This window comes from Spinacia oleracea, chromosome 4, assembly GCF_020520425.1.
Source record: "Spinacia oleracea cultivar Varoflay chromosome 4, BTI_SOV_V1, whole genome shotgun sequence".
Taxonomy (NCBI): domain Eukaryota; kingdom Viridiplantae; phylum Streptophyta; class Magnoliopsida; order Caryophyllales; family Amaranthaceae; genus Spinacia; species Spinacia oleracea.
Window position 1 is genome coordinate 141,571,720 of NC_079490.1, and position 12,751 is coordinate 141,584,470.

The window sequence follows — 12,751 nt, forward strand, 5'->3', positions numbered from 1 at the left end:
CTATTGGTTAAATGTCTGCACACGGAGTTCAATATTAGTAGGCAGAGGCCTAGGTAAGGCGATCTCTTCAAAGTAGGGGAACATTTTTGGAACAAAGTGACCTAAAAACAAGGTACTTTTTGACAATTTTGCCTCTATTTTAACCAAAAAAATAAAATCAAGTATGCATTAGGAAAATGACTAATAGGGTTGATGAAGTTTCAGAACTTTTTTTTTTTTTTTTGCTAAGCAAGAGAGAAATATATTAATTGGATCAAACAATTACACCTTAAGCCAATTCCAAGACATACAAACCAACTAGGTTGGACTCTATGCCCTTGAAATCAGCAAACACAAAGCTATACAAGCTCTAAAACACAACCAGAATGCCTAAAGGCTATTACAAATTTGTGAACCATTCACTATCTCTCTTGCTTACATGCTTTGGCAGAACAACCTGAATTCTGCTCTTGACCATTTGCTTCAAATCCTTCATACTCTGACTGACAGTGGGAATGGAGTTATCCCAAAAACTTGTGTTTCTACACCTCCAGATCAGATAGACAGCAGCACCAACAGCTGCAAAATACACCTGCTTCCTAAACTTTGAAGCTTTACTTTGTCCAGCTTTCCTGACTAACTGAACCAAATCGCCATGAATAGAGAAACCTATCCACTGATGTACTGCTATAATAATTTGCTTACTATACTGGCACTGAAAAAAGAGATGCTGATGAGTCTCATCATCCAAGCCACAAATCAAGCAACTAGCAGATTGACTAATGTCTATCTTTGCTAGTTTGTCTGTAGTCTGGAGCTTTGATTGAACAGCCAACCAGCAAATGAATCTATGTTTTGGAACATTCAGCCTATTCCAAACCATTTTGTCCCAATGCACCCTTGGCTTGTCCCCTAGGAGTTTCTCATACACTTGTTTCACTGAATAATGAGGCATGTTCTCAAAATCTGCACAAGTAAAGAACTGTTTGAGCTGCTCCTTTGTATTGCACACTTGCTTCCAGTACCAGCTAGCAGTAGAACCAGGCTGATACTCCCACCAATCCCCATCCTTTAAGTAGACTGAATTAATCCACCTAATCCACACATTATCCTGCTTCTTGACTAAAGCCCAAACATATTTCCCCATAAAGGCAATATTCCACTTCTGAACATCTCTAAACCCCAACCCCCCAGTGTGCTTGTCACTACAGACTTTATCCCAAGCTATGTTGCTTGGTTTATGACTGAAAGCATGGCCACTCCATAGGAAGGCTCTGCAGATCTTCACTATATCTTGAAGAACACCTTTTGGAAGCACATAAATTTGTGCCCAATACATGTGCAAACTCAGTAAAACTGAATTAACAAGCTGCATTCTTGCTGTATAGGATAAATTCCTAGAACTCCAAATTTTTATCCTAGTGATCATCTTATCCACCAAATGAGCACACTGAGTCACAAAGATCTTAGAACATATAGGGACCCCCAAATATTTGAATGGCAACATACTTCTAGAAAAACCAGAAACATCTACTACCCTCTGAATTTCAGATTCATGCATGCCATGACAGTAGATAGAAGACTTTTGTTGATTTGCCTTTAAGCCAGAAGTATCAGAAAACAACTTGAAAGCTTGAAGCAACAAGTAAATAGACTGATAATCTCCCTTGCTACAGATAATCAGATCATCAGCAAAACATAAGTGAGTAAGACCAATCCCCTTGCACCTTGGATGAAACTGGAACTGATGCATAGAGCTCACTCTATTCAGAATTCTAGACAAATATTCCATGCAAATGACAAATAACAGAGGAGAGATAGGGTCTCCTTGCCTCAAACCTCTCTTGGATTTAAAAAACCCATGCATAGAACCATTCAGCATCAAAGAAAACATGGGAGTAGTAACACATTGCATAACCATATCAACAAACTGCTTTGGGAAGTCCAAAAGAACCAGCTTCTCCTGTAAGAACTGCCAATCAACAGTATCATAGGCTTTTTGAAGATCAATCTTCATAAGGCAGCTAGGCTTAACCCCTTTCCTCCCATAATGCCTGACTAAATCTTGCACAACCATAATATTATGAACTATGTATCTCCCATGAACAAAACCTCCTTGATTTTCCATGATGAGATCAGGAAGAACTTGTCTTAATCTCCCACACAAAACTTTTGTTATGCACTTATAAATGGTGTTGCAGCAAGAAATTGGCCTGAACTCACTCACATCCTTTGGACATTTAGTCTTGGGGATAAGAGTAATCACAGTGTGGTTCACCTCCTTCAAGGTTCTTCCTTGCTGTAACATATCAAGAATGGCTGCAATGACTTCATCCCCAACAATATGCCAAGCATCTTTGTAAAAATAAGAGCCAAAGCCATCTGGACCAGGAGCTTTAATACCTGGAATAGAGAAAAGAGCCTTCTTAACTTCATCTGTTGTATAAGGAGCATTGAGTATAGCTTTATGATGATCCAAACAGACTGGCCCCTGCTGCACCACCTCCTTGTTAACTGGTGTTCTGTTATCAGAAGTACTACCTAGGAGCATTTTATAATAATCCAAAAAAGCGTTGGACACCCCATCAGCTGTATCTTTCCATTCTCCTTGCATATCATAAATGCTATACACTTGGTTCTGAACTTTTCTAGTCTTGATACTCTGATGAAAAAGAGAAGTGTTCTCATCTCCATCTTTAAGCCAAGACAATTTTGCTTTCTGACTGAGGAAAGCCAAATAAGCATTATGTTTCTCCTTATACTCCTGAATTGCAATCAACTCTGCATCTGCAAAACTTTGATCATAAGGATTATTATGCATTGCAGTTTGTGCACTCACCATAGTCTGATAAGCTCTCAAATCTGCTGCTTGAATATCTGTAAAACCTACTTTATTCAATTCTTTAAGAGCCAGTTTAACTCTTTTCAGTTTATTAATCAAAATGAACATTTTAGTGCCAATAAACTGAGTATTCCAAGCCTGCTGGACAATGTCAGAAAACACATTTGAGGACTTCCACATAGTAAAATACTTAAATGGTTTCTTCCCTCCATCATCTCTGGGAAACACAGAAAGAAGACCAGGAGAGTGATCAAAAAGTCCTTCTGGCATAAAACATACCTCAGCAACAGGAAAGCAAGTTTGCCAAGCTTGATTAGCCATAAATCTATCAATTTTTGAAAAAACTCTGCTGTTACCTTGTTGCTTGTTGTTCCAGGTGAAAAGATTACCCACACACTTGATGTCCTCCATACCACAAGCATGCATATAGTTGCTCACATCCACAATATCTCTATGTCTGACAGGAGCTCCAATTCTCTCATCTAATGCCATAACACAGTTGAAATCCCCACACACAATCCAGGGTTCTTGAGTGTTAAGCAACAACAAATCCCTCCATAGATCTTGTCTCATACCAGCATCATTAAAAGCATAAACAAAGGTGCAATAAAAGGGTTTCCTACCACTTACAAGAGTAACATGGCAATGAACAAACTGACTGGATGCAGCAACAATGTTAACTGTGAAGCAACCAGCCTTCCAGGCTACAACTATCCTGCCACCAGAGTGATAGTTAGAGTTGCTAGTAAAGCACCAATTTACAAAAACTTTCTGATAAAGCTTCCCTAGATTAGAGAGCTTTACCTTATGTTCCAGGAGCCCCACCAACCCCACTGCATACTTCTGAATAAAGTGATTCACCTCATTCTGTTTCTGAATGGAGTTTAGGGCCCTGACATTCCAAGCTAAAACTCTATCCATTAGAGTTGGAAGAGTTCCCTCCTCCAGGCATCACTATCCTTTGTTCATCCCCTTTATACTGTTCTCCTACCAGTTCCTCCTTATCAAGTAAAGAGGCCTCCAATATCTGAAAAGTATTAGAAGTTCTAACTGGAGTTTCCAGACCAACTCTCACTCTAATTGGTCTCAAAGATCTTTGAAAACCTTCTTGATCCACAATAGGACTAACCACATGATCACCCTGCTCAGTTGATTGAACTGGGATTGAAACAGATGGTTGAGCTTTCCTAATCCAGATCTTTTTCTGACCTTATCTGCATTCAGTCTGTAGGTGACCAAACATCTTGCATTTAGTGCAAATTGTTGGCCTCCATTCATAAAAAATGGCAACTCTCACCATAATGCCATTCTCATCTCTGAAAGAAATAAAATCAGGCAACTCTTGAGACAATGGTACATCCACCATGACTCTAGCAAACTGAAGTTTATCTCTACTGATTGTGGCCTGATCCCTCCTTAGTGGCTTGCCTAACTGTGCTACAATCTTAAACAAAGCCTTTTCCCCCCAATACTTGAAGTTTAGCTTCAATTGCACCCAAATTGGCACAGATTGAAGTTCTGGTGTATCCATATTCATATCAGAGTTCCAAGGTTTCAGAATAAGGGGCTTACTATCAAAGAAATAGTGTCCTCTCAACACCTTATCTCTCGAGTCCATAGTAAGAAATCTCACCAGAAAAACCCCATTTCTCACCATGACAACCTTATCAACATTCAACTGTTTCCAAATCCTTCGAATGAATCCCTCCATGACATTGATAGGAGGATTAGCCCCCACAATGTAACACACCACAGCAGAACTCCAAAATTCAATCTCCTCTTGAATATCATCAAAACCAATTTCAACAGGGTTACTCTCATCACTATGAATTTCACTAACATCAACATTATCAGAAACAATCTGTTCTAGATTCAATTTCATAGGTATTTCAACATTATTATCAAAAATAGGTGCATTATCAGTAGCAGCAACTTCATCAAATTGCTGCAATATAGGAATTGAAATCGTACCCACTTCCATATTAGATCGAGTAGTACCTTGTTTCATCTGATTTGCTGAGCCATGAATCACCTCCATAAACTCATTAAAAGAATGCCTCACTTCTGATCGAGTTTGAAGATGCAGCAAACCTGATTTTGGCGTGAAAATTTCATTTTCGAGCCCAAAATCCAGTGCCTCTACCCCCATAACCTCCTCAATACTGCGTGTTTTCAAAGCTTGTGAATCTGATGATGGACCTCGAGGTTTGCCTTTGCCATTTCCATGCTTGCTGCTTTGAGATTTCGAGCCAGATTTCCTTGCCATGGCTACGGTGCACGTTAAGCTAACATGCACCGAGAGAAAACTTGGGGAGAAAGTCTCTCAGCTTTTGATTGACAGTTTCAGAACTTGGATATCCAAAGTAGAAGTCCTTTATGCCTATACATGCACAGAAGAGAACAAAGAATTTTTTGTACAAGTTCTGAAACTGTATATAAAAGGAGCAGAAACAGAATCATAAAAAGTTACTTGTGAAGTTGTGATGCAACTTTTAGGTAATTTAGAACTGATCTCTTTCTGAACTTGTAAATTTTAGATCAGTACTATACAAAAGTATTAGATAATTCTGCAATACTAAACTTCAGGAAACAAATTGTTCATATTAGCACCATATTCACAGTATTCATTCTTAGAATATCTATTTACTAACAAAGAAGCAGCACAATTGCACAAGGGCCTTCTACCCCTTCCTCCCAAGCTTCACAACAGCTTTAACAAATGCAAAAGGTACACAAAATAGATAGCAGATTAATTACAGGAAAGTCAAAATTGGTTGATAGATGCTACTGTGAGACCAGTTAAACCTGAAGTTTGTACAAGAATCAAATATGTGTTGCAGAAAAATCACAAGCTATGCTTTGTAATAAGTTTTTACACCGTTCTGTTGCTTTGTTTTGTGTAATTTGTACTGTTTAACAGCTTGTTGCTGCTGTTTTTTAAAGAATTTTGTGATTATTTGTATTGTGATTAGACTTCCTGGAAGTAACAGATTTGGGCTTCATCCAAGTTAAGAGAATTTGAGGAACCCAATCTACGCGTGGACAAGGCTCTTCTCCTGTTATTTGAATTTCTTTATTTTTTCCTAATAATAGCTTATATTTCCAACAAAAAAATGCAGGAAAATCACAGATAATGAGTTGCAAAGACATCAACAATGTCTATGTGAAAAGAGAATAAAAATTGACTACCCACAAAGGGAAGAAGAAAAGAAAACTCACGTAGACTAAGATCGGACTGTGGGTCACAATTATATTGAGCAATATACTGCTTCAATGTATAAAAGGACCATCTTTCGAGATCAGGCACTGGTTGAACATGTTGCAAATCTTCTGATATCAATTGCTTGAAATCTTTATCAGGTGAAGCAATGACCACCCTCTTTCCGCTATCTAAGACTTGGTTAGCAAGGGTAGCTAACATCATCTGCTTCCTGACCTTCAAGTTTCAAGACCTGTATGTAGGAAATGACTGTTTAATTTTCTTTCTCAACAAGAAGCATACATGATCAGAAACCTAGGTTGAGGATAAGGTGTCCTATCCCTGAACAACTTCATTGAGAAATCCAACAGTCATCTTTCGGTTCTATATTTTCCACCTGGGCTGGCAATTCGGATCAATGGATCAGGTACGGGTTTGCTTTAGGGTTGATGTCGGGTTGTGTCAAAAAATATTAGAAATATTGTAAAACTTGACCCCATGCCATAACCCATAACGAGGTGTTGCATCACGTTATCTGACAATATAACTAAATCCAGACTCTAACCCCATTCCCACCACCCACACACACACACAAAAATAAGGAGAATTATGCTCAGATGCTTAATCACACGAAGACATTCATGCATCATCATCATCAACTATAACAAAATTCACTTTGCGAAAAATAGAACTGTATATCACGAAAAAAAGATGTTCTGGAACTCAGTTTCCACCACCACCGTCACCCACTCCCTACCCCTCCTCCTCCCCGAAAACAGGCAGACACAAAAATACCTATAAAAGCAATATAACTCATAGACAGGAAGTACCATACCCCTTAGCCTATGATCTCCACCAACAATCCTGATACTGAGAATATGCTCATTGTCATCCAGAACCTCCAACCTCTCAGTGCTCGTAGTCGCTGGAAGCCCGGATTTCACATCAACCTCACTTACACTTCCAATCTCAAGATTTCCCTGCACCACACATCGGCTAACAAATGGCTTATACTTCTGAGGTTGATCGAATCTCCTCACTAATGACCAAACCTGACATGCAAAACTTAACTGAATTTACCAAACGCAAATTTCAGTAAATAAAAATCGCATTTGCTTTCATGTGATTGATCATCAATACAACTTCGAAATCATCTCCATTTTCCCATTTTTCAAACAAACCATAGTATTTTCTTTCATGTGATTGATCATCAATACAACTTCAAACTCATCAAAATAAGAGATAATCATACAGTACGAGTAGGGCATTAAATCCAACAATCAATTACGGTTTAGCTACAATAAGAGACAATAATTCATATCTCTATTCTTGTTTGCAATATATAATTAGGCTTTCCCAAGATTAAGAAGTAAAACTTCAGAGGGAGTGACAATCCAGAGATTTTTATCAACTTTTAAAATCTGGTAATATAGTAGTTCATTACATCACTTGAAAACTTCATCAATAGTTCCAATTCAAAGATTAACTTCAAAATAATTAAACCAACTTGAGAAATTAAAGCAATTCAAAGAATAAAATAATGAGGAAGAATGTAAACCAAACATAATTTAAAATTTCCACGTCAATTAATGATTAAATAACATAAGAAATTTGAGAAAGTTAAGATACCTTGCACGAAGACGAGTCAAGAGCTCGCAGCTTGTCCGGTTTCGTTCCCTTTCTTACTTCTGTTAAACCTTTAAGACAGTTGGAAAACCACAGATAATCAGCAAAAAAAAAAATCAGTGCAAATAATCAGCAAATAATTATAGAGAAATTGGAAGGCTTGGCTTCCTTACTTAATAATTATTTATAGAGAAATGAGACCTTATTAATATCGTAAAGGAAAATTTCAATGGAGAAAGACAAGGGGAAGTATATAGAGCTTCAGTACAGATCCACTCCTCGACATTGGCTTTAAGCTCACCGCTTCCAACGTCAAACTCAATCTGGTTAAAAAATTTGACCATAAGTCAATAACAATTAACCCAATTTCTCTTAAAAATATATCAAATCGTATTTATCAATAAAAAGAATGAGTATGGTTAATGTATGATGAAATGCCTATTGGATATACAACTAAAATATAATAGTACATCTGTTTTTGCTACTGATTGTTTATTATATCATAGGCAGTTAATTGTTCAAAGACGCTCCATTTCATGATATCTTCAAGTTTTTGTTTTCTCCCATCATGACAGTTTGCTTGAGTTCTCATTACTAATGAAAATAACTTCCCATAGAGAGAAGCCGTCTTAATTCAAGATTGCTAATCAAATAATTCGTTAGTTCCTTGAACATTCTATGGGGATTAATTTCTTTAATTTTCCGTTACGTAGCTGCTCTTCACATTCTCATTCAAACTACAAGCTACTGCAAAGTGTTTTTTTATTTTTTATGTAGGTTCATCAATACCAAAATATTGTAGATCAATTCATCGTATTCCATCATCTATTAGCTCCAACAAATCAGTCTCCCCTCCCCTCTTTCGTGCCCTTCTAGCATATTCCTATCATCCCCGAAACAATCGGTACTGCAAAACAAGTGGCCCTGGGAAAAAGTGACAGCATCTGAGACTGCTATCGCTCCGTCCTAACCCCCAGCAAGAGTGACTATAATTTAGTACCATTACTAAATCAATTCTAATACAGAACATGATAATCAGTGATCCCTCTCTCCAAAAAATTATACACACATATACACAGGTAAAAATGTATTCATTTATTTAGGGAAATAATATGGCCCATAATTATCTACAACTAACAAGGTAAATTGTTTCCCCCTTTTCTAATGAATGGGTTTGCTAAGAACACACGAAAAAAAACAGCAATGACAAAAAAAATGTAATAATAACAGTAAGAACAACTAAGAACAACTAAGAAGAAGTTCCTTACAATTTGTTGGTGCTAAAGGAAACAGATCTGGAAAACACAAAAAATGTAATAATATCAGTAACCAAAGCAAACAGATCTGATAATTATCTACAACTAACAAGGTAAATTGTTTCCCCCTTTTCTAATGAATGGGTTTGCTAAGAACACACGGAAAAAACAGCAATGACAAAAAAAAAAAGTGTAATAATAACAGTAAGAACAACTAAGAAGTTCCTTACAATTTGTTGGTGCTAAAGGAAACAGATCTGGAAAACACAAAAAATGTAATAATATCAGTAACCAAAGCAAACAGATCTGGAAAAGACTAATGAACTCAAGTAATTGTAAAATTCAAATACGCCAACCCACAATCCAGATCTGGAACAATTTGGGGCGATTTTAGGACGGAAATAACAAGGACACATGTTCAATCAATAAAGGAAATCAGGAGAAACTACCATATCAGATCATAAATAGTGAAACGCCAGAAAGAATGCAAGAGCAACGCACCAAGATTCAAAGATCGCAGCGATGTTGGAAAAGAAGACGCCAAAACCCGGGAAAAAATCTCCCAGAAATGTGGAACGAAATGAACTGGAACCTTTTGCATGATGTTGTATGCTTGGTGGCTCAATTCATCCCTTCCACATCTCCGATAGATTTTCTCCGGTAAGAACAGCGGGGACGCAACGTCGACATGGGAGATCGCAGCGAATCCTGAGAGAGAAAATGATGAATGGGAAGGAGAGGCAAGGAGAGAGAGCCGATAGCTTTTTGCCGGGGAAAAAACGGCGGTGCCGCGCCGACGCCATGGGAGATGGCAGCGAATCTTGAGAGAGAAAAGGATGAAGGAGAAGGAGAAGGAGAGGCAAGGGAGAGAAAAAAGAAAACAAGACAGAGTAGGGCAGCTCAATTAGCGACGTGGCAAAAGATGACCAAGATGGCACAAATGTTAAATGGGAGAAGCTTAAGGGCACTTTAGTCAATAAACTATTGGATGAATAGTAGAATTCAAGTTCTCATTTTTAAAGGTTGTAAGATAATATAATGATGAGTATTATTATAATGAAATTATATGTCAAAAAGATTATAAAGCTTAAATTTCTTATTTGCTCTCTTTTTTCTCCTATGGCCCATTAAATGTTAGGACCGACACTGATCCCTGATGACCCGATTCAATTAAGGAGAGGTCTAAGACAACGGGGCCCTCTCTATCCCCTCTTGTTCACTTTATGCATGGAATACTACTCCAGTACAACGCTCACAGTTGGAGCTCACCCTGACTTCAAATTCCATTCAAAATGCAATACAATATTTGCACTTGAACCATTTGTGCTTTGATGATGATCTATTAATGTTGTGCAAGGGTGACCTACCGTCATTAATCTCATGCTAGATGGCTTTCAGGTGTTCTCAGACACTACTGGTCTACAAATTAATGATCCATTTATGGTTGTGGGATTGATGAACATGTTGTAGTTTCCATCTCTGCTTTCATATTGGCACTCTCCCTTTCAAATACTTGGAGGTTCCAATTAGTGCTCGAAAGCTGAAAACCAGTGAATGTGAAAATAGTGGCTGGAATAAGAGTGGAGTTCCAAATATATATTATTTGCTGGAAGAGTTCAGCTCATACATTCTGTCCTAATGAGCATTTGTGTATTATTGGTCCCAAATTTTTCTCTTCTCCAAAGTTGTTCTAAAGAAATCAATGCAATCTGCATAGGCTTCTTGTGGTTTAGGATCTATATAGACTACATATAGATTACAGAGCTAGTTCAGTTGCTTGGGACCCAAAATAACATGGTGAGTTTGGACTTTTATGAATCCTCTTATGTGGAATCAAGCTGCTGTGGTGAGATCAGTATATTGCTCCCATGAGTGCAAGCTAGCTAGTCTACAAAGTAAAGAACAATTTCTCTCTGAAGTTGCATTCCACTTATTGGCTTCACACTGCTAGGTGCTCCATCAAAGGCGTCTACCACAATATGTGTGATATTTTCTCCCCTGTGACCTGACGTTCCCAAATTTGGAGCCTATTGTTAAACTCACACACACACAAATATGAGGAGAAAAGTATATCCTTGTATTACAATATGTACAACTATTTATACAAAGAATAGGAAACCTAACTTACCAAAACTCCTAAAAACCATAATGGACAACATTAATTCTTACATCAATTTCCTATATCAAGTCTTAGTCAATTCTTAGGTTACATTATGTTACAAGAATTCTAGCTAGTAACTCTAGAATTCATAACACACCCCCCCCCCCTCAAGATGGAGCATGTAAGTCACGAATGCCCAACTTGCGCAACATAAAAGTAAATTGTTGTTTCCCAAGCGCCTTAGTCAAAATATCAGCCAATTGATGACCAACAGGAACGTATGAAGTATTAACATTTCCGTTAACCAACTCATCGCGAATAAAGTGATAATCCACCTCAATATGTTTCGTACGATCATGAAAAACAGGATTCTTAGCAATGTGAATGGCAGACTGACTATCACAAAATAACTGCATCGGCTTGGTATGCAAAACACCAAGAGAGAATAACACAGATTTCAACCACTTAAGCTCGCATATAGATACAGCCATAGAACGGTACTCAGCTTCAGCATATGAACGAGACACGGTAGGTTGTTTCTTTGTCTTCCAAGATATCGGAGAACGCCCCAAAAAAACCAAATAACCAGATAAACAACGACGAGTTAGCGGACAAGCCGCCCAATCACTATCACAAAATGCCGTAAGAGAAATATGAGGCATAGGGATTAGTAAAATCCCTTGGCCAGGGCTACCTTTCAAGTAGCGTAAAACACGAGTTGTTGCATCCCAATGTAACACTTGTGGTGCACTTAAAAATTGAGCGAGAGTATGCACTGAATAACTCAATTCAGGGCGTGTCACAGACAAATAAACCAGTCGTCCTACCAAACGACGATATTGCTCAGGATAAGCAAACGGCTCCCCCTCGGCATAAGCAAGCCTATTATTTTTCTCCATAGGCATATCGATAGGTTTACAACCTAACATTCCTGCTTCAGTTAAAATATCCAAAGTATATTTTCGTTGTGAAAGAAAAATACCTTCTGGACCTCGAGCAACTTCAATGCCCAAAAAATATTTTAACACTCCCAGGTCCTTCATACGGAAACAAGTCTTTAAATAATCTTTAAATCTTACTACAGCAGCATGGGAAGAGCCTCCAATTATCATATCATCAACATACACAAGGACATGCATGGAAATACTACCCTGGATATAGCTGAACAAGGAGTAATCGGCATAAGATTGTTTAAAACCAAATTCCTTTAAAGCGTTGGATAACTTAGCAAACCATTGTCGTGGAGCTTGTTTGAGACCATACAATGATTTTCGCAACCTGCAAACCTTCCCTGGAGTAGGCGTACTATATCTTGGAGGAAATTGCATATATACCTCCTCAGTCAACTCAACATGTAGAAATGCATTATGCACATCCATTTGATGCAATTCCCGATTCAGAGAAACACCAACTTCTAGAAAAAGACGTACAGTCCCCATTTTTGCAACTGGAGCAAAAGTTTCATTATAATCCACACCTAGAACTTGCCGATTACCAAATACAACAAGACGCCCCTTCAGACGCTCAACAATGCTCTTATCTGTATATTTTATTTTATAGACCCAACCACTACCAATTGCCTTTTTACCAGGTGGTAAATATTCAACCGTCCAAGTACCACTATTTTCAAGAGCATTAATTTCTTCCTGCTTAGCCTTACGCCAACCGGGATCTTTAACTGCCTCTTTGAAAGAAGTCGGCTCTTTACCTTTTGTAATTGTTGTTAAAAAGCATTTGTGTCTCAATGA

General features: G+C 37.9%; 1 protein-coding gene across 1 annotated transcript; it reads right to left on the bottom strand.

The window, feature by feature from the left end:
* Positions 1 to 379: 379 nt before the first annotated feature.
* LOC110797976 (uncharacterized) lies at positions 380 to 5,087 on the bottom strand. Its single transcript, XM_022003108.2, has 3 exons — positions 4,119 to 5,087; positions 3,802 to 3,962; positions 380 to 3,713 (listed from the first exon to the last, which is right to left on the bottom strand). The coding sequence occupies exons 1-3, from the start codon at positions 5,085 to 5,087 to the stop codon at positions 380 to 382; spliced, it is 4,464 nt and encodes a 1,487-aa protein (XP_021858800.2).
* Positions 5,088 to 12,751: the final 7,664 nt, after the last annotated feature.